We start from the raw sequence: 23,990 nt of genomic DNA on the forward strand, positions 1-23,990 counted from the left end.
AATGTAAATCCTTAAATGTAAGCCCTGGGGGCTGGGGGATAAGAATAGGCCTTCAGTTTGGCTGTACTTGTCCACTAAACAGCCACCGGGTAGATGGGACTCGTCAGCCTGGGAAGGCAGCTCATCTGAGAGAAGGAAAACTCTGATCCCAAACCTCCACTGCCTTGTGGCTACATCCAGTTATGGAAAAGGCTTCAGGACTCAACCTCGAGGCAAAATCCGGAGCCGGAGTCCCTGAGGCAGTTTGTGGCTGAACTCAGACACGCTCTGGCAACTCCTGCGACGCCACTGGAAACAACCGTATTGGCCTCTGCCTTTCCATTGGACCATTTCAGCGACGTGGAGAGGGGGGATTTGCTGCATGGGAAACAGTCTATCCTCCATATCTACTTTACCCAGGCTTCGCGCACTGAAGAGGACACTCTGTTCCAGAACCACCATTCAGAGCGTGATACCATAGTCTTCCAAGACTGAAGGATGCCAACAAGGCATCCTTAAATGTGGTGTATATTTACAAGGGAAGAATAACTGTCCCACTTCATCTAAGCACAGTGTATTTTCTAGTGGCTGTTCCAGGTGTTGTTTTGCATCTTGTTCTTCTGCATCTAGATTGTGAGTCCTTTTGGGACAGGAGGCCATTTAGTTATTTGATTTTCTCTCTAAACTACTTTGTGAACTTTTTTCTGAAAGGCTATATATCAGTGGTATTCAAACTGGGCTGTTGCGATGCCCCAGCCTGTGGGTCCTGGCCTCTGCCCCCTTAAGGGGCAGGGCAGCCAGGAGACAGGGGGAAGGCAGCAGCGCGATCCACAGGATTGTGCCACTCAGTCGGGCTGCAGGGGCTTGGGTGCACTTGTCCAAGCCTCCTGCAGCCTCTCGGGGGTGCAGGGAGCCCTGCACAACCTTCGGCAGGGCTCCCCTGGTCAGGAAAAGTGAAAGCGGAGCAATCGTGCCCCACTCCGCAAAACCGGAAGCGAAGCACAATCACTCACCCTTCCCTTCTGGGTTCACCCTCCAGTCCCTGCAGCAGCCGTCCCTGTGTGCGGGGAGCCCTGTGAGAGCGCCTGCAGGGCTCCCCAGGTCAGCGAAAGGGAGAGTGGGGCAATCGCCTTCCGCTTTTGTGGAGGCAGAGCAGATCGCTCCACTCTTCCTTTCCCTTACCTGGGGCACCCTGCAGGCGTTCGCGCAGGGCTCCCTGCACACAGGGACGGCTGCTGCAGGGACTGGTGAATGCATCCCAGTCCCTGCAGCCCCCTGAGCAACACGATCTTGGGGATCGCGTCGCTGCCTTTCCCCTGCCCCTGCTGCCTCCCCCCCCGCCCCCGCAAAGACTTACTGTGGGTTTCAAACTCCCAGAGAGTATGAAAACCGCAGCTATATATGAACATCTCAATACTAGTAATAACAAATCATGAAGTTTGTTAACCTTGAGGAAGCCACAATCTCTCAACCTAACATAGGTTGTTGGGGCAATAAAGGAGTAGAAGGGGAAGGAGCCATGTACACCACTTATAGTACAATCCTATGCAAGTCTACTGAGAAGTAATTCCTAGTGAGTTCAATAAGACTTGTTCCAAGGAAAAGTGAGTATCTAGGATTACTGCCTGAGAACCTAATCCTGAGCTCCGCACACTGGCTTACCACTTGCACACACTGTATTTTTGGTCAGCAGTGAATTGAGTAACCCCATTGCGGGGTTACCCCCTTTACCTGGGGGAAAGGGACAAAAGGCCCCTTCTCCTGAGGTGCTGTCCACTGCTGCCTTGGGTGTGCAGGATGCGGCGGCATCCATTTTTGGTGCCTCCATAGCCGCGTGCCCCGGGCAGTTCAGGATTGGGCTCTGAAGCTACTTAGAGGAAGGGTGGTATATATATAAATCTGAGGCTCCAAAAATTAACAAGACTCATCTGTACAGGAAAAATAAATCAATTTTCAGAAGACATACCAATTTCAACTGAACGCCACCTGCTTCAAGGCCCAATCCTATCCAACTTTCCAGCACTGGTGCAGCCGCAATGCAGCTCACAGGCAAGGTAACAAACATTCCGTTACCTTGTGAAGGCCTCCATAACTACCCTCCCACCACAAGATACAGCATACACCCCATTGGCATGGCTACACCAGGGCTGGAAAGTTGGATAGGATTTGGCCCTTAGTTCCCTATACCTTTCACTGTTAAAAGAAAAGCTGTGAAAGTTTCAGCCTGAAACAGATACTATTGACTAACTTTGGATATAACCTGGAAGGAAGGAAAAACCTACCTTAAAGTTTATTTTTCATCAACTCTGGTACAGACTCTGGTCCCAACTCTGGTCCCATTCATCTATCTGGATCACAAGAGTAGGCCTTTCAAAAATCTTCAGCCTTTTTCTTATCTGTATAGCTAACTGATGAAAATTTTAATCTGTGATTAACGCTTCCATTGATTAATCACATCGATTCATCAATTAAAGCTTGCAGTCCTAATTACATTTTACCTCGCTAATTAAAAAGCCTTTCCAACCCAAAATTAAAGCTCCCATATGGACAAAGGCTCTAGAACCTGTGTTTCTTAAAATGAAATCCAGAATTCTTTTCAGGCCTTTATTTTTAGCTTGTTTATTTGAAATTAATTCTTGTTTTGGAGGTGGAGAATGGCTGGTTTAATTGAGTTTTTGAATCATGTTCCCTCTATTCCAGCACAAGATCTAATTGTAGGTGTAAGCACTTGGCAGTAGCATTAAAGAACTGAGAACAAACAAACAAGAGCTCATTGTTTATGACTGACCAGCTCTCCCTGGGTATCTCTTCGTCATCATCAACTATTCCAGGGTGAATTCAAGGAGTGGTGCTGATTTGTAGCAAAAAAAAAAACACACTGACAATGCCTATCTGCAGAAGCACTAATGTATTCTAAAAGAGCTTCTCCTCACCAGTAATTTCACAGGAAGATTAACATCTGATTGTTTTCTTCATTCTAAGAAAACTATTTTGTTATCACAATTGATAAAACATGATATTCGATCTGCATAGTCAAGGGAAAATATATAAACTCCTGATCCAAATCTGGTATATACGGACTCTTTTCAATATAAAAAGTGTATCTGTTTAAATAGCAACCTGTACAGGTAAGGCTTCTGATAGGATTGCATCAGATTATCCAGCCTGATTCTCCAGGGGAAAAAACAGAAAGCTCCACGAACAGGCTCAAAACTTCAAATTCAACATCTCACTGATACCTCATTTGTTCCCAGTATTAGAAAACATATATAGTTGGGGAGCGGGAAAAAGGTACTCTCTATTTCATCCCCTTGTCATACATTTTCCTCAATTTATTCCAACAGCTTCTGACAGCTGTTGATTCTGTTAAATGAATGCATTGTTTTTAAAAGATTCACACAACATCCCCTCCCCAAATGAAGAAATATACATTTTAATGGAGTGCTGTTGTAAACCTGCAAAAAATGGAAACCTGCCTAAACAGAAAATTTAAAGACCAGGTTGTTTCTTTTTGCAGGAGGCAAGAGAGACTGCAGGACACAACCTAGTTGACTGTATTTTCCTTTCTTTCAATCAGATCGTAAGGTTATTATTGCTTTTTTTTTTTTTCCAAGAATTTATGTGTATCAAAATAAAAGATTTCAACAAATAACTATTTACACCCCATCCTCACATCATCTATGCAAATCTAAATATCCTTGTTAAAGGATTAATGGGGGGGGGGAAAGGCCCTCGAATTATATAAAATTATGTGAGCAATTAAAAAGGGGTGTTTTCATTTTACATCAGCTCACAGAGAAAAACCCTGTGGAAAATCTGGTATACTGAACATTTTCCACTCCTGTCATTCTCTCTAGGCTACCTAAGTCTTCTAGAATTCCCCAGACTGCCTCCATATTAAGCCTGCTGTGTACAGCTTTATTATACTGTGGTGGCAAAGGGACATTAATATTCCTTGGGTTGTATCTGACAGGATATTTACATGCGCCCATCTGAGCTCATACCCAAAAGCCACTCTGAGGTGCAGTAACCGCACTTCGATTGTAAAGGCAAATGAAGAACACACATTCCCCGAAGGGATTGGGAATAACCTCCCCACCACACGCACACAGGCACGCACATTTCAAACCCTGCCCTCACACAATGCCACCTCAGAATGAGGAATGTGCTGAGGGGATGGCAATGGGTTGTTCACTCCACTGAGAGCAGCAAAACAAAACCCTCTGAAATAAGTTTTTAAAATGCACGAAGAGCAGAGGAAAAGACTGCCTCGAAAACTCCGGCACACCTTATCAAGCACATGTCTGCATACTAAGGTGGTGGGGAAAAGGTTCCTAACACACAAAGTATCTATGGTGTGGTGAAAAAGAAGTTCATCTTCCAAAGACTGGCCTTTCTCTCCACAAAGATGTGACTCAGCTTAAGGCCTGGGCATGTACAGGTGGCAGTTTTACCACATGTTCTACTACACAACTGCATGTGATACGTTGCAACATCTTACTCTTCATTTGGCAGGAAGATCCTGGATATTTTTACAAGTTGCTACTTCTTTATATTTCATAATAGTGATATCATCACAGCCAACACAGCCAACACCTCATGTTTGAAGCAACAGGATTTAAGACTTCGGCCACGCAACACATAGTTGCATTTCATTGTTTACAACGCTAATTGCTGAATGTTTATATTAGATCAGAGGACAGACCACAGATATATGCGCTCCTTAGGAATATGTGGTCTGAGACACAACAATTCTACCACAAGGAAGAAATAGCACCTAACTTTTACCTGGCATAGGTTGGCCCATTCATATATAAGATGGAACATTTGCCTCAGATGCTCATCCTGAGAGAAATGTCCACTGGGAAAGGGGTAAGATGAGCTTTCTGAGGGGGAGTAATGAGGGGATGGGGATAGGTACAACATGGATCCCAAGACAAGAGACAAATTCTGATGAGTAGACATGCACAGAATTGGGCTCTCAGTCTAAGGCAGTCATTTTCAACCACTGTGCCGTGGCACATTGGCGTGCCGTGAATGGTCAACAGGTGAACTGCAGGAATTTAAAAGTGGGTCATTTGTTAGTAGAGTCATTGGGGGATGTGAGCCTCCCCATTGGCAGCACAGTATGCCTTGTAAATGGTCAAAAAACTGGTGGTGTGCCTTGACCATTCTAGTGCCTTGCCATGGCATGAAAAAGGTTGAAAATCTCTGGTCTAAGGCTACACAACCATGCTGGCACAAAATACATGAAAGGTATGGAAACATACTGTCAAACCTTCTAAGTCATGTTCAAAAAAAAATTAAACCATTGGTTTATATTTCCACACAAGCATCTTTAATATTCTTTTTTTAGTATAGTTCTTACAATCCAGTTGGATTCGCGAGGGGTAAAAGAGGAGATACCCCCCACTCTTCAACATTCATGATGCGAGTTTAAATATAACTGCTTATGGTAAATGCACAATACTTATTATGAAGTCTGTAAGTGCTCTCAGATTTGAAAAATAAACTAAAAACTGTGGACAAAGGTAACCCAAACTTTGTGCCCAGAAAACCTGGATGTTGCAACATATTTGCACACGTGGCCTCCGTCTGTGGTCCCAAAAAACCAAATGGGATTAATGGGCACCAAGACCTGATCCACTGAAAATTCAATTCAGACCGTTTCACCTTCAGCTGTTGAGAGTTCACCAGGAATTTCCCAGATAATTTCAAGTCTTTCATAACAGACTTAAGGGTTGGAAACTTTAAAAATAAAAATAATACTGTAAACACAAGAGCTAAAATGCTCAGAATACCGGATTTTATATTCAATGCCAATTCTCATGCTTGCATGAGAGCCACTCCAGTACATTCAATCTGCAATTATAGTGTAATTAATCTGTAACCAGAGGTTGTGTGGTTTTGTGAAATGCCAATTCTCTCAGACTCCAATCTGGCTAACACCTTACAGTTAGGAAACCTGGATAGTTTATTCACTGGCTGCATTATAACGTTCACAAGCTTATAGGCATTCATCTGAACAGGACCTTATGGAAAAGATGACAGAGAAAGATTCTGAAAAAGAATTCAAAAAGTAAATAAAAGAGGAATACAATGAAGTTCACTAAGATTATTGTAATATTGATATTACAGTGCTATCAAGATTTTGCAAATCTTATTCAGTGTATAATGTAATATCATAGCATGACCAAGAGGATAAAAAAATTCAATGGACACATATAAATAGTACAAACATAGATTTTCAAAGCTAATATATTAAACACCTGAACAATGAACAACTTCCGACAAGATCCCTCAAGGACTCTTCCAAGACTTCTTTACAATTTATGTTATTTAGATAAACTAGGAAATTGAGTGTATGCTTAAAAAATTAATTACCACTATGATAAACAGGTATTTGAAATTACATATCTTAGACTGATATAAGATTCATTCCAGGCCTGAGATTGACCAAGGCTTCTTGCTGAATGCATACTTGGTAGCAAACTCAAGTTTGTCTGTTGTGTAACGTCTTGGTGAGATTCTCCAAATATGCACATCTACAAAGAAAAGAATCATTCTCACAGCAATGTTGCTAAAAAGAGGAAGAAGAAACCTGATCCAGTATTTTTTTTAAATAGCAAGATGCCTGTTTTTCCTCCTTGTTTGCTCTGACCTCAGCTTTTGCAAGGACTGAGTTTCTTTTGCTGTATTAAACTGCATATAACTGAATGAAGTCTGAAAGTGAATTCTGTCCAAAGACCTCCATATATTCTAAGTGACAAATGCATGCATATTTCACATACACTGTCTGAAATAATCATGTCACTCTCCTTCCCATTTTTGTCTGAAACTTACAAACACACACAAATAATTTGGGTTCTCAGTTATTGAACAAGCTGAAATATTTTCAGTATGTTTCACAATATTAGAGAAAACCTCTACAAGAGAAGGATTTCCGGCCTCTTCATTTTGATGTGAAATATTTTGTTTACACCTTGGCAATCTAAACTCCCCACCATCACCACTCCTGATGTGCTTGCTGAGTCCCCACAGATCAATCTCCATTTTTTGTCCAAATAATTTCAGCCATACATAACCAAGCATTTATTAATTATTTACTAGTTCGCAATATGGTAATACTGGTTCCTGCTATTCAGTCAACCCAAAAAAACTCTTTTGATTTTTTAGACAACCAGGTCTATTACAGCTCATGAGGTGTGCCACAATAAAATGACATACAAAGAAAAGGAGACAGAAAGAATGCAAAACAGCATACCTAATACCCTACACTAAAAGATAAAGTTAGAGGGAGGCAAGAAATTGGGTTAATTCAAAAGACTCCAGCCCATGTGAAGGTTGTTTTGGTATATTACAATCAGAACAAAACTTTCATGTATACTTTTCTTTGCTGGGGCAGAGCATTTGTGAGGGGGAGGAACAGCTATTTGCACCAAAAAAGAACCTTTTAACGTTTGTAGTAGAGGAATATAAAAAGGAGTACAATCCCACCCACTGCCCATGTACAAAGGATGAGCATGCTAGTCACGTGGACCTTTCTACAAAAACACAATCTGAGAAAAGAAATGTGGGAGAACACATATGCCAGTCATTCCACCCGTGCATCTCCCTTTCACCCAAAATGCACACAGTATCTGAGATCCCACCAATGTAGCACCGTGTCTCTTTGCTTGTCAGGAGTAAATTTTGTAGCCAAGCAGGCCTCTGGGTTTAATTAAGCTTTCCAAAGTCTTCTGACAACAGTCCAGCAATAGAAAAGAAAGGTACTTCTGTAGTTCAGTCGTGCAATTGTTGCGACGCTTCTATTTACAATTTGTCTTGGAAAGAGTTGCTCTGACATGGTGCTTTGACAAAAAAGCCTGTCAGTTCACAACCTTTCCTGTCTTATTTACAAATATAGCTTACTTGGAGGATCCAGGAAGTTAAGTATAACCTTTAGATAATCCTTCCCCAAGTTTTTTAGGTTGTTGCAGTTTTACCCAATCTACAATGGCCTTCTGTTACACTGAATTAAGCAAGAGCAGTTACAATTTGGGGTCATCAAGGCCTCTTCCCACTTGATCATACAAACTGCAAATTTTTTTAATTCTACAATTTAAGATTTTCAATCTCACAGAGCTGTAAAATTAAAAAAAAAAAAAAAACCTGTGATTTAAACACCACAGAATTTACAAGAGCAATCTGGCTGGAACTGCACCTAGCCGTTTATTGGAGATGCAAGTAGGCCAATAATTTCCCAACATATTACAACGCAGAAAGGATCTGGTTGGATTTGTATGGGAGGAAGATATTACAGGAAATATATATAGTGACTAAAAAGGACTCTCTTTTGAATAGCTTATACAAGATGCATGTCCATTTTATTTTTGTGTTTTACATATACACAATACACATATTGTGTATGTACATGCACATGTATCACATTTCACTGAGGTACAATTGAGGCATAATAGGATTCAGAATCTCATTCCCCCACCACTATATGCTACACAAATTTATGTCACAGAGAAACTCTTAGCATCTAATAGAGGTGGATTACATTAGCTGTATATCCAGCTCTTTGCCCATGTATTTCATCATTCATCCACCTGCCTACCTCATTCCTATTTGGCTCTGTATCCGTCTAGTATAAAATATTACAAGAACATGTGTAAGTTCTCAGTTCAAACAGGATTATCCTATCTTTCAGGGTAGCAAAACCAAACTGCTTGCCACACCCCTCCCTCCATATCATCAGTTGATACCTGGTGGTCAATGCCTGTGAGGCATTGATAAAAAAGATGCCTTACTGGCATGGACACACACATAAAGGCTGCATTCCTATATACTGTTAATAATAATAATAATAATAATAATAATAATAATAATAATAATAATAATAATAATAATACTTCTCAGTAGATATGCATAGGATTGTACCATAATTCTAATTTTCAGTTAAGTTTTTGCTGTTGCAACAAACCAGAATCACTAAAAATTCTGTGTGTCTCCAAAGCTTGTGGACAAGTCAATCCATATGACCGAATGTTAATACAGGCATATTTTCAGAAAGAAAGAGAATTTATCTTTCATGCTGCGTCAGCTGTAAAAATAGCACATCAATGACAGTTCTCGCTTTCGTCTATCTAGAACTAGAGAAACGTATCAAAGAGTTAAAGATGCATCATCCCACTACATCTGAGTGACTCAGTAGCTTATTTCTTCTATTTCAAAGCAGTGAACCCTAAGCATTATTTATCCTAGGAAGAGAGCCTTTTATTGTAATACATAAGCTTATTGACTAGAAAATGGCTCAGTGAGTATCCATATTTAATATGAAACAGTGCAATAAAGGCTTTGCTGCAGAATTCTTAACTGGACCCATCCTAACGCTGTTATACAATACTGTAAGTTGTTTTTTTTTCTAGACACTTATTATGAATCCTCAACAGCTATCAAAAATACCGAATTCCCCCCACACACACACACACACAACCCTACCCACCCTTCTGAATATCACAGTCAGTTACACTTATCTTTTTCACAGTGGTAAAACAGAGGCTTGCAAAGAAAGGAAGGCAACCCCCCCCCAAAAAAATATGCTATGCAGCCAACTTTCTCATGAACTGCACTGAACCCCCAAAATATGCCTATCCTCCGAGAGACAGAATAGTAAATTTCACAAGAAACCCCAACAGTATAATAATGGGGGGAAGCTCCCTCACCAAAGTCATCTCATCTGTTCACGAGCTTGACTTTTTATTTTCTACTGAAGGAGAAACCCTGAATTCTTTGGGTAGCCTCACTAACTCTAGTCTCGAAGAAACTAAGCCTAAGCATACATACACTAGAGCAAAATACCATAGTCCAGACTCTTGCTTGTATGTATTCCAAAGTACACCAAGACTCCTTGCCTATGAACACAAGTAGGGTCTTGCTGGAACAGACCAAAAGACCAGCATCCTATTTCTCCACAGTGGCTAGCCAGAGATCTCCCAAAAGTCAAGCAATAGCACCCCTCAAACACTGTAGCCAACAACAGGTAAACAGCAGCACACTGCCTCAGAAGCGGGACATTCCACACAGCTATTACGGCTAATAGCCACTGATGGACCTTACAATACAATCCTATGCATGTTGACCCTTAAGTAAATGTTGTACTTCCAGACAAGTGTGTACAGGATTCCAGCCTTACAGCCCAATCTTGAGCTGCGTGGGGTTGCAGCGGTACCAAAAATGGCTGCCACCTCATCCTACATGCTCTAGGCAGTCGCCGCCGGATCCTTGAGAGAAGGGGACTTTCATCCCCTTCTCCCGGGTAAACAGAGTAGCCCTGCAATGGGGCTACTTGATTCTCCACCAAGCCAAAGGTGAGCCCAACACAGAGGCTCTGGATCTGGTGGAACTTTGCTCCAATGGTCCTGCTTCCCTCGATCCCTGCTCCCTCCCCTCGGAACGCCTCCCTCTCCCCAGAACGCCTCCTCCCCGCCTCCCCCCACAACCCCACTTACCTCTCCACTGCTCGGCAGTTCCTGCAACCGCCAAGTAGTGGAGCTTCAGCGGCCGCCTGGCACTAGCCCAGCACCAGCCAGCGCTGGGCTATCACTGGTGCCTACCACTAGAGCCTACAAACATGCGACAGTGCACACGGTGGTAAGCTGGCGCACACTGTTCAGGATTGGGCAGAGTCTCCATAAATATATTCTCTTCTAAAGCCATCTAAGTCAGTGGCCATCACCACGCCTTGGGGCTGCACTTCCATAAACTGATTACTTATGAAGAAGCACTTCCTTCTGGCTGTCCTGAATCTACCGCCATCAATTTTATTGTATAGCCTCAGATCCCAGTCTAATGGCAGAAGGAAAAAAAACATATTCCTATCCACTTCTCCACACTATGCACTGTTTTAAAAACTTAACTCATGTGCCCTTTCAGTCCAAAAGTTAAAAAAAAGGCTACCCCATTCATTCGGTGGAGGGAACAGATAGATGCCAGCATGTTGAGAAATCAACACAGAAATTAGTTTCCTTCACGAATATGAAGAGGGAAGGCACTGCAGACATGAGAGGGAACATCTGTAGCTCTTACATCCAGAACAGAACACTTTTGAAGGTAAAAGTTTATAACCTAAACTACAAAGGCAATCACAAAGAGTTGGTGTAGTTGCGGTATAGGGTCCAGGATGCCTATATTCCAACCCTACTAAAGCACATACTCAAGGGGAGGTGATGGACAAGGTCCATCTCACAGTCCAATCTTGAGCTGCCCAGGGCGCGAGGCTGCAGAGGCGCCAAAAATGGCTGCAGCCGCATCCTGCACACCCAGGCAGCCGCCTGTGGCAACTCGGGAGAAGGGGACTTTCATCCCATTCCCACAGGTAAGCACAGTAGCCCGTAATTGGGCTACTCGATTCACAGACCAACCCAAAAGTGGGCAGTGAATCAAGAGCCTATGTGTAAGGCGACTTCGCTCCACTGGTTCTGGCTCCCTCCCTCTCTCTCCGCTCCCTCCCCTGGCACACCTCCCCCCACCCTCTCCCCGCCTCCTACCTCCTTGACACACCTCCTCCCCAACCAACTCCCATCCTCCACTTGCCTCCCCCCTATGCAGAACACCTCCTTCCCGCCTCTGACTACACCCCTGTTTACCTCTCCACTGCTTGGCAGTCCACGCAACTGCCAAGCAGCGGAGGTTGGGTACCCGCCCAGCAGTAGCCCGGCACCAGCCAGTGCTGGGCTACCACTGGCACTCACCAGGTGGTATGACCCACAAACGTGTCTTACAGCACGTTTGCAACAGTGCGCACCAGCGGTGAGCCGGTGTGCAGAGCCCAGGATTGGGATCTCAGTCTTCCATCTACAGAAAGAGAATTTTAATGACAGTAAAGCTTCAAGGGTCAGGCACCCAATAATCCAGCATCAACATTGTCAGGGAACATACCTGCTTCAAGAGCAGACTCCCAACCTTGCCATCCTCTATGCAAGTGCAGTTGTCCCTGGCTCAACAATGGCACTGGGACAACCCAAGCAGCTTGGCAGTTAATAATGTAGTGACCCCATCGCTATACACTAGATAAAGGGTCAATCAAGGGTGAGATAGCACTTCCTGATAGTCCAGCATATCCAATAATCCAGTACCACCTCGCTGCCAAAGGTATCTATCAGACTACTGGAATTTTACTGTATTTATATCACCAGGATTGTCTGAGGACAACAAGACATGAATTACTTTTGCACAAAGTGCCACACAAATGAATGAATGAATGAATGAATGAATGAATGAATGAAAGTAAGATTTCTTTGACCATAGAGAGGTCACCAGCAAGTGTTAGGGTCTTGCAATTCTTACTTCTTATAGTGCTTCACAAACTGTGGGTCGGGACCCACGAGATGGGTCACAAGCTGATTTCAGGTGGGTCCCCATTCATTTCAATATTTTATATTTAATCTATTAGACGATGCCACCACGGTATGTGACTGCATTTGGGGAAATGTTACACATCTGTACTTTTAACAGGCTACTATGTATATGCTTTTAACAATGATAGTCAATGGGACTTACTCCTGGGTAAGTGTGGGTAGGATTGCAGCCAAGGATTGTGAAAAAATTTTCTGCTTGATGATGTCTCTTTCGCTCATGACATCACTTCTGATGGGTCCTGACAGATTCTCATTCTAAAAAGTGGGTTCCAATGCTAAAAGTTTGAGAACCACTGCCCTAGTGTATGTTAATTGCATTCACTCACATCATCCTTTGTTCCCCTTGCCTCTTATATCACATTGGCAAATTTAGATTGTAAGCTTCTCGGGACAGGGACCTGATTACTTCACACTGATGGTGCTATATAAATAATAATGAGTAAGATGTCAATCCATTGAAATAAATTTAGTTGATTGTTTGAATTCCTTAACTGATTAAATGTGAATATATTTGCATATTGCAAAATACCATGTAGAGGTGCTTTCTCTCTGAGAAAGTGAAAGAGGTGGGAGATGACTTGCAATCTAATAAACAAAGCGCTCCCATCTAGTGATCAAATGGAAGGCCATCTTCAATACCATCTTTCTTATTTTCAAATACAGAAACACAATGTAACAGCCTAAAATAAAAAAAAGCAAGCATGCCTTTCCAATTAACTTTGGCTCCTGTAGATTAATCAGCTAAAGCTTTAGTTGATTTATCTTCTGATTAAAGGTTGCCATCCTAACAGAAACAACTATTAACCATCTTATTATATTCTCAGGACTGATTTAAACTCTGCCCTTTCCGTTGCCAGTAGTCGCCTCTGTGAGAGCTGCCAAAACGGCTGACCCACACTGCCAAGCTACCTGGTGGGCATATGTAAAAGGCCCTTACTTTATGAGCCTCCCATCCAGCATTTGCACCTTAAGCTCTTCCACTTAAGCCATCCATACCGCAGCCTGGGAAGAGGGAAGGGGGGAGATCACAAAGTCCTTTCAACTGGTCTCTGAGACCAATTGTATTATTTTTACTCCTTGTGTTTAATATCTTGCGTTTTTCCTTTTAAAGAAATCAAAGAATGAATATAAATGCAAACCAATAAATAAAAAATATTCAAATTAAGGAGTACTGAGGTGGTCTCACCCTCACTGTTTCAAATCTATACTTGTCTTCAAATCTATATTGATTTGTAACAAACATCACAGATTTATGGGTATAGAGCCAGACCATGGTAACCATTTCAAGTTTGCAAATTAGGGGTGTGATCTTGTATCAGCAGCAGCACAGTTGCTTTCCTTGTTTGAGAGTATCTAGGACTGATCACTTTGGTTTCCACCAAATCCTAAGCTCTAAGAACCAAGGGTATTTGAAATTAGCTCCATTAGTTCTTTTAGAAGAACCAGAATAAATGGCTGTAAATTTCTTACAGTTGTACATAAAGCGACCTCAGCACCTGAAAGTGCTATACAAATGCTTGGTACAATTGTTTTATAATGTTACTGTGGACTTAGCTCTTCGACACAGCTGAGAGCATGTTGGATTTAGATCCAGAAAACTTGAACTCCCTTCACAGCTCTGAACACCTTTGAGGCCTTGGGGAAGTCCCAGTTTCCCGTCTCTAAAATGGGAACTGGAATCTCTAGTAACCACTTTCTGTGAAAAAGAGCACAAAGCTTTTTGCTTGGAAAAACCCAACACAAATCGCAGCTCACCGGCCTTAGGCAGGATGATAATCCTGCACACTTTAGCCTAAGAGCAATTTAGTCACAGGCTGCTTGTGTCAGCAACAAAGACAAGATAAAGTTCAGAAAGAAAGGAGAGCAAAAACAATCTCTCCATTCTTGCAATTCTGTTGCCCCTTGGACCAAGAAAGTTATCTGGTATGTCTGAACTACAAAGCAGGTTTTTGTTAAGTTCTTTCCTCCTTAATTCTTGCTTGACAGACGCTGCATTTTGTCTTTCACACAGAGACGTTCAATATGTAAATACCATGTTACATCACAGAAGGGCTGCTCCATATTTGGTGATTTAGCATGCCTGCAGTACGCAGATCAGAAAGCCCTTCCAGCAAGTGCCAGCTTCACTAATCATACCTCATTCCCCTTCAGAATGCAGACAGCATGTGATGTAATGGTCACCACCATACATTACACTACAGTGGTTTAACCTACATGCTAAAGATAAGATCATCTTACTGCACTGTTATGCTTTCAAATGTAGCCTGCACAACTTAGCATCCTCGCTGTTTATTTCAATACACATAAAGTACCACCTTATTTATCCAAGTGGTCAGGAGGATCTTGCAAAGCCTAAGATAATCAGAAGTTTGGATAAATGGGAGTGTTGCTTATACAGAGTGAATCTGGCATGGGGTTAGCCAGGGAACTCTCAGAAAATATGCAGAATATGGAATCTGGGACACAAAGTTGGACAACTGAAGTTCAGATGAAGGAAGATACACGCAGACATCTAGAGCACAAGTTGTCGGTACCTGTAATCAGAATTTAGGGATAGTGGAATGCTATTTACGCAAAGTAAATATGGTACATTTGCGAAGAACTATATGGAAATTTAAATGGAACTAAAATAGAAAAGGGATTGTTATAATCTGGGTTGAGAACTGAGAACAGAAAGTAATATCTAAAAAATGGGGTGATAATATCTTCTACTAATTCATCTAATTTTCAAAATGGTGGATGGGAGCTACACAGGTTATGCAGAACATATCTTCAAGCACAGGTATTCTGAGCAAAACTTAAACACAAAAAACACAGGGTTACTGCTTATAAGCCTGCATCTTTTTTTCTATTTTAATGTTTTTATTTGAACACCTACACCTAAGGAAGAATCTTGTGTAACTTGAAAGCTTGTGTCTCTACTGAACTAGCAAAAGGTATTTGCTTGTTCTGTGGGCTTGGTTGTTCAGAAAGGCCACTAGGTTTACAAAATTTTGATACACGATGGGTCAGTAAAGTTCTACTAAAAATATCCTGATGACAACAGAATAAAATAATAATAATCTAGCAAATCTACACACATACATGCACCAGCCAGTTAGACCTTCAACCAAATTTAAAAGTTGAGGAAATTACAAGCCTGCAAATTGAAATGTGATTTTTTTAAGGATGTTCTCAACTTGGCACTCACTGCTAGAATTTGCTTTTTTGTGTCCAATTTTTGGTGACCAAAAATTAAATGAAAGCATTGAAATCTAATTATTGCATCTTACATGCACACACACCCATTCCACCAAAGGCAAAAATGCACACCCCAGAATCCTACAATTCTGCCGAGAACAATTCCTGAATTTCAAATGCAAAACAGCAAAACCCTGAACTACAACATTTTGGACACTTAGCACATTTTGCAGTCAGATTTAAGTCATTACATTTCTTTCTGCTCTATTATGCCAAAGCTGCCAAATGCTCTATTCTGCTCTATTATGCCAAAGCTGCATACGCATACATGCAAAGTCTATTTTAATTGCTGAACTTCTGGGAAGTGGGTGGGAAAGAGCCTGTTGGCTCTACTGCTGCCCTGGAAAGCAAGCTATAGGCCCCTGATTCTGCTGCAGACCCATCTACTTAGTAGGGCTATATCAATTTAATAGCCTGTGAATTGCTCCCACATTTATATGGGAGGGGGCAGATCCAAGGCAGCCTATGACTTATACACAGTGCTCCTCCTAATACCACAACATCCCTGAGGCTATTAAAACAACAGTACAAGTGATACTTTATGCTAACTGTTCCGGCCTTTCCTTATGTTTTATCAGATCTATGTCAGTTTTGATGGTGCATATTTTTAAAGCGGTTTTGAGGGCCAAAAGATGAAGGTCTTGTTTACCATACAAAAACCATCTGTAGATTAACAGCTAAACCAGGTCTTAACCCTGTGGTACTAACGGACCTCTCTACATTCCCATTAACTTCAAACATCTTTTTATTTCAATTGTGTGTGTGTTTTAAAGCACAAAGACACACAGCATCTTACCAGTGATTAAAATACATAGTATACGTTAACTGCAGGAACAGCATCCATTAAGTTTTGTTTTACTTTACTCCCCCACCCCCAACTAATACACACACTTAATTACACATTTAGATTTGTGCTGTTGCCCGAAAAGCAAATCCACCCTGGACATTTGTATGGGTGACATGTGGCAGTGTAAAAGCCACAGAAGAAAATCAAGATACATCTGTCAAAACCACATCAGAGACAAGACACAGCACTGGGGTGAACATTTATCATTTGGCTGAAGAGGCAGGATTGCAGAAGGCAGCCCTCCTCCCCTGTCAAACCAACCTTTTGAAATTTCCAACATGCCCTTAAACTTTTCGAATAAGCAAGCCTGTGCGCTTCAGCAACTGCCCTCTCTACTCTGGCCTGGGCAGTAGAAAATGGCATCTTAAAGTCAAGGTCAGCCGTGTCACTTCCCCAAGGGGGTTGCCTTTAATTACAACCCACGCAGTGACAGCCAATATGGATCGGAGGCTGGGGGATGTTAACCCTTCCTCCCCTTGCCCTGAGTTTGCAAGAAATTATAATTAAAAAAGGAAAAAGAAAAACCATGCAACTGGCTCTGGAAGATGTAGTTGCAGCTCGGAGTAAAAATGTTACAGCTGATGGCACTGCATTTTAGGGAGGCTTGGGAGCCCTAGAACTAATTGTCTGCATGGACTACTGCAACCAGACTGAGCATTTAGCTATCTGGAGAGCAGGTTCCACGGCAGTGGGCTCCATTTTTGTTCTGGCTAACAAATGGCATTCTGTACCTGGGAGACAGTCTCAAGCAGAAGGCTTGAGTTCTGAGAGGTTACACTTGGGGGCTGGGTGAGAGGTTTAAAAGGAAGCTATGGACTCTAGATCCAAGAAATAACAAGAATGAACCAGGAGTAGGAACAACACTGATGTTACAGTCCACTGCATGCTTACACTTTACAAAGGAATTGTATTGGCCACAGCTGCAATTGAGTTACACCTTTGTTCCACACAGTGTGACAGGCAGGCAGATGATCATCCTTAAACACACAATGGATACATGCCAGGGTTAGGCAGCCAATCAGTCAACCTAGCACTTGTTCTCTTCACAAGTAGGAACATGCATCTGTCCAAGACACCTGACATGTTTATGTCAGGAAACACTAGTGTAACACCAGTGTAACCAAGTTAGAACACGGCACTCACTTGGGAAACAGAGCTAGGTCTGCTGTGTGGAGATTTTCCAATTGGTGATGTAAGAAAGCGTAAATGAAAACACAGACACAAAGCAGGTGGAGGGGAACCTTTCCACCATACCCTGTGCTGCCTCTCCACAGTCTCACCAGTTGGGTGACTGCTCCTGCACCAGCAAGATTCAAAATGAAATGTATGGAGTACAGAAAGAAAGAAGTCAGTTGAGAAGATGGAACTGGAAACTTACATAGTACTGTAGTATGACATGATTCTCTTGATTCTATAGCTAGCTAAAAATAAACTGTGTGTATGTGCCCGCATGCCGATGCACACACACAAATGCTTCATATTTAACTAATGAATTAGCAGAATGAAATTTCAGGAACGCAGGACTTCTGCAGACATCCAATGGACAAGCTCTAAACTTGCAAGAGCCCCCCCCCCATCGCTTTGATTTACCTGCTATATGTTCCTGTTTAGGGCAAATTCCTCTAGATGACGTTGACAAACAGTCGTCATCCTCGGGCGTGACCTGGATGCCAACCTCCACAGGATTGGATGCTTTTCGCAGCTCGCTCGGTGAGGGCGAAGGGGGCTTATCCACAGCCTTCTCTAGGCAAAGAATGCCATTGCATTGCTTCCGTTTGTGCTCAATAAAAATAAGGATGTCCCCCAAAGGGAAGTTCATCTGACACTGGCCACATGTAAGGAGGTCATGGTCCCCTTCTGGCGCTCCCAATGTACCATGATCAGGTTCGTCATCAGTGAGAATGGCTTCAATAGGTTCGGCTACAGTTGGGGGAACAAAAAAACACAATTAGAACATTCAAAAGAGGAGACAGAAGTAACAAGGAGTATGTCCACGTAGTAGGCCACATTTTCCAGAAAACAGGGATTCTTGAGAGTTATATTCCTAAATCAGCTTGAAGCTGGAATATTCAGGAAAAGGGAATATTCACTGCATTCCATGGAGCAAGTATATATGCAGGTACAAAAGACACATTACTAATATTAAGAACCTTCCTTAAAATTAAGGGGTGACTTCAGAGACAGTGCATCAAAGACAGCCTGTTTTAAAGTTCCCTCACACTTTTTTAAAGACAAACAAGATTAAGCCAGTCCAATCCTGACCACAAGACAGCAAGCAAGCTTCCCCTTTACAGCATGTTGTCATTTAAACAGGAAAACGAATTTATTAGTGGTGCCGTGCAGTTCTTTCTGAAGGAAAAACAACTATGATATGAATAACGGTGAACATGGACACTCCAGACTTTCTCTCTTTCAAAAAGGTTCAAATAAATCTGCTGTCTTAAAAGACAATGAGAGAAATAAAGTCGTCAAAAGGGATTGGTATTAATACTATTCAAAAATAAAGCTATCTCTTTGGTATTTGTACCAACGCTTTTGTAAATCTGCATGTTTATGCTTCCAAAGGCAGTATCAAATGTTTAGAACTGATGTGTTGCGTGTGTGTGCACAAATATAATAACCATAAGGTGGCAAAGGTGGTTTGGGCATGTCTTTCAGCTGGCACACGATACCCAAACATCCCTGCAGCATATGCAAGCATATTTGTATGTCCTGTGCCCTGGATGTGCAACATCAGAATGACTGTAATTCTCTACAGCAGTCATACAGACTGAAAAGATAACCTGTGATCACTCAGCAAATCTACAAATTTTATTGCTAAGGTACAAAACATACCGCTCGAAGTTTCAACCATGTCATCTAGACATATATGCACACAAACATCCAATTCGCTAGCAATTGCTATGTACAATTTGGGAAATAAGAACACTTGAAAAAATAAGCCAATTAGTCTGGGGTGGGGTTCCCTCCCCCTCGGAAAGGAATGCCTCAATCAATCAAAGTATGTTGGCGCTGGTGGCCTTCATAAGGTAAAAATCAGTATAGAGTTGACCAAATTCCAGCTTTTGTAACCAGAGTAGTAAGTCCTTTCTTTCGATCTGAAGTACCTTTCCTAATGTTGTCAGAGTTGATTAATTTTCTGAACAAGGTCCAGAAAGCTCCATTAAGAGCTGTTTCTGCACACACTATCGCCAGCGGATAGTTAAACAAGACAGATTCATACAGTAAGCTTTTGGGGAGGGGGTGTTACTTGCTGTTGAATTATCTTGGCAAAAAAAGACCATGTAGAATTCACGATTCCAACCTTTCAGAGAGAGAGAGAAAACCAGCCCCAGGGTCTATTTCCTACTTTTTAGCTACCACTCAGTACTTACAACCCAACACAAACGTGAAATGGCACTCTTGCAAAATATCAAATGCTGCCAGTTAAGAAAAATGTGGCAGGATGGCAACACCTCAACAGTTAATCAGCCTGACCTTCTTTAGCATGCGGCCAATTTCACGTTTAATGAACTTAAAGCCACAGAGAATCAAAAAATAGATTTTAATTTGACTTGGAACAGATTTTGATAAAGTGCAAAAAAAAAAATATTACAACACACTAAGGTTAAATTTATTTCAGTCCTATCTAGGTATAATATTGGGGGAGTAGGGTGGATCTAGAATAATTCCCAAACGTAGAGAATAAAATAATATTGAAGGAGGCATGTACCTCTTGTTCCTTGGCTTCAAATAGAACACAGGGATACATTCCATAATTTCTTTCCTCCACAATAACTCCTAATTTAAGGTAAGGTCAATTACAGAAATATGGAGGATATATTCTTATTTATACTTTGAAGTCTTCAACACAGAAAGGTTTTGTCTAAGCTTGCTTGACAAAAGATAACACATTTACAGTAACGTATTTTAGTTTTCAAGTAATACAAAAGAGATAAAAAATAGAGGGGTTTCCGCAGCATCTGCAAATTTTTCTTTGGGGGAGAGTGACTATCAGGTTGCACTCTAACAAAGTGGCAGGCAACACAAGGACAGGTTGTCCCAGCAGGTTTTCTCTCTCTCTCTCTCTCTCTCTCTCTCTCTCTCTCTCTCTCCAGATAGTCTAAGCTGGAAATATTTTTCCATACAAACTTTAGAGCACATTCCCAGGAGCAAAATATCAGAACAACTGAATATTATTCGATAACAAGAACCTCTGCCTAACAATTAGTCAAACTGCAATATTTTAGGCCTGATGTGTTTGTGAAATCACTAATACAGTTTAGTAAGGCAAGACAGAACCCTTTTCTAGACAGTTAAAAGTCCTGCTAAACAACAGAAAGGATTTTAAAAAGAAGAAAGGGAGATATTTCTCGAAGACTCTATAAAACCGGGTTGGATTTTCATCAAAACCAGCAAATGAAGTGGCAACTGAAAACTGTTGTTGATTATACCTCTGCATTTCAGCCAATTAATTTTATAGGAGGCAAAGTTCTTGAAAATAACAAGATATTCATATGTACAGATATAAAAACCCATAACCTTTTTTCAGCGCTCTTAAAGTAAATGATTGCTAATTAAGAAAAATGATAGGGCAACATACGAAAGAGGATTGGCACCAAGCTCCTTACAAAATATTTGGCTTCCTAAAGCAGAGAGGCAGAGGCAAAAAATGTTATTGCTATTATTTGAAAGGAAGTGCACAATGTGACAATATAACTCAAATGTTTGTTGCTTATTTGCATGCCACGTTTTCTAATTCAGTCAGCCAACAAGGCGCTGAATATGACATTTTGCCCTGCCAATGGATCTCTAATTAAAATAGGTGTTTTTTTTACCTATAAAGGTACTTGCTCGTTATAAAGTCAATCTAGAAAGACATGGGAGATTACAATCAAAAGCAAAACCTCTGCATTTCTAAGTATATTTCTCAGTGGATTTCAAGGCGTTCTAAAGAGTAGGATGAAGAAAGAAGGAAAGAGCAGAAAAGACAGGAAGAAAGGGAGGAAGGTAAAACCACTTTTCAGATTAGAAAATATGTGCCTCATGTTTGAAATGTGGATTTGCAAGGAATAAGCAATTAAGCCTCCGCTGCGAATGACGGAGGGCAACCAACCAAACAAAAAAATGTTTTTAATGTTTAAAGGAAGGAAACCTTTAGCAGCCCAGTTACAAGTTTGCCTAAAAGTGCTCTTCTAAGATTAGTTTAACAGTTTTAAGAAATACCTGAAAGCCAAGCCAGGGAAGGAGGATGAATTGTGGGATGGATTTATAACACACAGAGAAAAGAAAGGAAAATAACAGGCGGCATTTAGGTAAATGGAGACGTGGAAGAAAACTTGGGAAGGAGATGAGAGCACAATGGAAAGGAGAAAAGGACAGGGAACCTTCATCTGCAAACACGTGCAAACCAAGCCAAGGTGTTTCCTCGCCTTTTCGCTGGGGCCAGCCCTTCTCTTTCAAATCTATTTTTTTAAAAACCTACCCCATTTATTTTCAAAAGCTGCTATCGGTTTTCATACAGGGCTAGGAGAAAGGAGGGTGGAGAGAAATAACAGATCCCTACCAAGCCACCCAAACAAAAGCAGATGCTTTGCAAGGAAAGCCAAAGAAACAAAAAAAAGTCATAGCAGGGAAGAAATTAACATCCCAAATCTTTGCAGAGCTGCACGCTCGCCTTCACTAGCAACCCAAGGTCCATGCACGATAACTCCAAAAATATGTGCAGTCTATGTACAAGTCAAGAAGATTTCAGCAAATATCATGAAGAGTGAGTGGGTTTGTTGCATTTGTTTTTGTCCCTCTCTTACCTTCCTGGCTTTGTACTAAACTGTTTAGTGGTTTGTTTTAATCTGACTGGAAACAAGCAAAACCAAGTGTAAAGTTGTTAGTGCTCTGCGATCTACCAAAAAAATCATCCCTGCTGTTGCTCCCCGACAGAGGGCTATTGCAGGGAGGGGGGCAGGAAGAGTATCACAACAGCAAAATCTTTAACGGAGAATTTAGCAGGAGGAGAGCTTGTAAAAGGTGTGATTTGTAAGCCTGCTTGCTTTCTCCACCATCAACACAAAGATAAAAATTAAGAACAAAGGGGGTGTGAATTATTGGACAGGGAGGGAGGAGGGAACACACACACACACACACCATAACCCCCCTTTCTCCTCCCTTTGCCAAACAAAAAATGTACAAAATTAAAAGATGTGAACAGAACTGATCAAGGTTCAAGTTCTTGATGCTTTCTTGATCTCACTCTGCCTCCTAGCGGCCAAAACCTGCATTTATTTATTATTTTTTGAGTAGGAAAAGAATTGTTTTAACCCAACTCTATACACAGATCTCCACCCCCTCCTCTCCCAGTCTGACCCCCCTTGTCAGGATTGGGAGGGGGGTTGAGGGAAAGAAAAAATAAAATGTGTGCAGTTGCTGCACTAACTCCCCTAACACAAGCCCATGTTCCAATTTATTAAATTAAAAAAAAATTTGCACATTTCCCTGGGTTAAATATTTTCATCTAAGTGCTAGATGTCCAGGAATTTGGGGTCGGTGGGAGGGAGCCCCAGAGAGTGGAAGGGGGTAGATGAGACCTAATCTTTTCATCTGAAAAATGAGGTTTTGAAAATGTTGGCAAGCACCTAAAAAAATAATGGCACGTCTGAGATAAAGAGTTAAATTAGGTTATCAGTTTGGCTGAAGGAAGGGAGAGAAAGAATCTCGCAACGTGTTTGGAAGGCGATAGCACGTCCAGAAGCGCGACAGTTGTTGCAATACATGACACAACGTTTTGAAAAGGGAAGGTGGACGGGGGGGGGGAAAGAAAGAAAGAAAGAAAGAAAGAAAGAAAGAAAGAAAGAAAGGTTCCTTAAAAGACTACTTTATCCCATTGGGGGGGGTCTGGCTGGCAGTTTTTCCTACTATGGGGTGATTCCAATTAAGCGTGCGTGTTGCAAAACTCACATCACTGGGCAGTGCAATGCTGTCCTGTAAACGGGGCTGTTTGCAGGGGGCGTGGAGATGGCAGTGCAAACTTTTGCAGAAGCCGGGAGGGGAAAAAAGGATCCCTTGCAAATAGTCACTGGGGGGAGGAATTAATGAACGATGCAAAAAAAATTGCACGTGCAGGTTCTTTCTCTGCCTCTTTGCGAAGGCCAACTTAAGCATTTCATCTCTTCTTCTTCCTCCCCCTCCTCCTCCGCCCCCCCATCTCAAGTCCAGACTTCCCTTTTGTGTTTGCCAGCAGGCACCACTCCGGCTTTTGTGCGCGGCTCGGCTCGAAGAGAAAGGCCAGGCGAATCGCGGGCACTGGGAACCCTCCCGTGCCAAGCGAGCGGCGCTGGGGCCAGCGCGGGGATGGGGCTCCGGGCGCTCCGGCCACGTCCCCGCTGCGCTCCGAGACCGGGGGCTGCACCCAGGCTGGCTGGGCGCGCGAACAGCAGAGCGCTGTTCCGCCGGGCCGCTCTGCTGGCAGCGTGTCCGGAGCACACGCGGCGCTTGTAAACATTCAGGCACGAGATTTTTCCCAATCAAAATCCAGCCACTTTTTC

The 23,990-nt window shown here is 42.1% G+C and overlaps 1 protein-coding gene across 3 annotated transcripts in view; it reads right to left on the reverse strand.

Moving 5' to 3' along the window:
* The window catches only part of BCL11A (BCL11 transcription factor A), a 194,584-nt gene that overhangs the window by 169,208 nt on the left and 1,386 nt on the right, over positions 1–23,990 (reverse strand). For all 3 annotated transcript variants that reach the window (XM_066626298.1, XM_066626280.1, XM_066626271.1), the window contains exon 2: positions 18,061–18,390. In XM_066626298.1, the coding sequence (XP_066482395.1) occupies positions 18,061–18,390 (330 nt within the window). The remainder of the gene's footprint in view (positions 1–18,060; positions 18,391–23,990) is intronic.

This window comes from Tiliqua scincoides, chromosome 1 (genome assembly GCF_035046505.1).
Source record: "Tiliqua scincoides isolate rTilSci1 chromosome 1, rTilSci1.hap2, whole genome shotgun sequence".
NCBI classification, from domain to species: Eukaryota; Metazoa; Chordata; class Lepidosauria; order Squamata; family Scincidae; genus Tiliqua; species Tiliqua scincoides.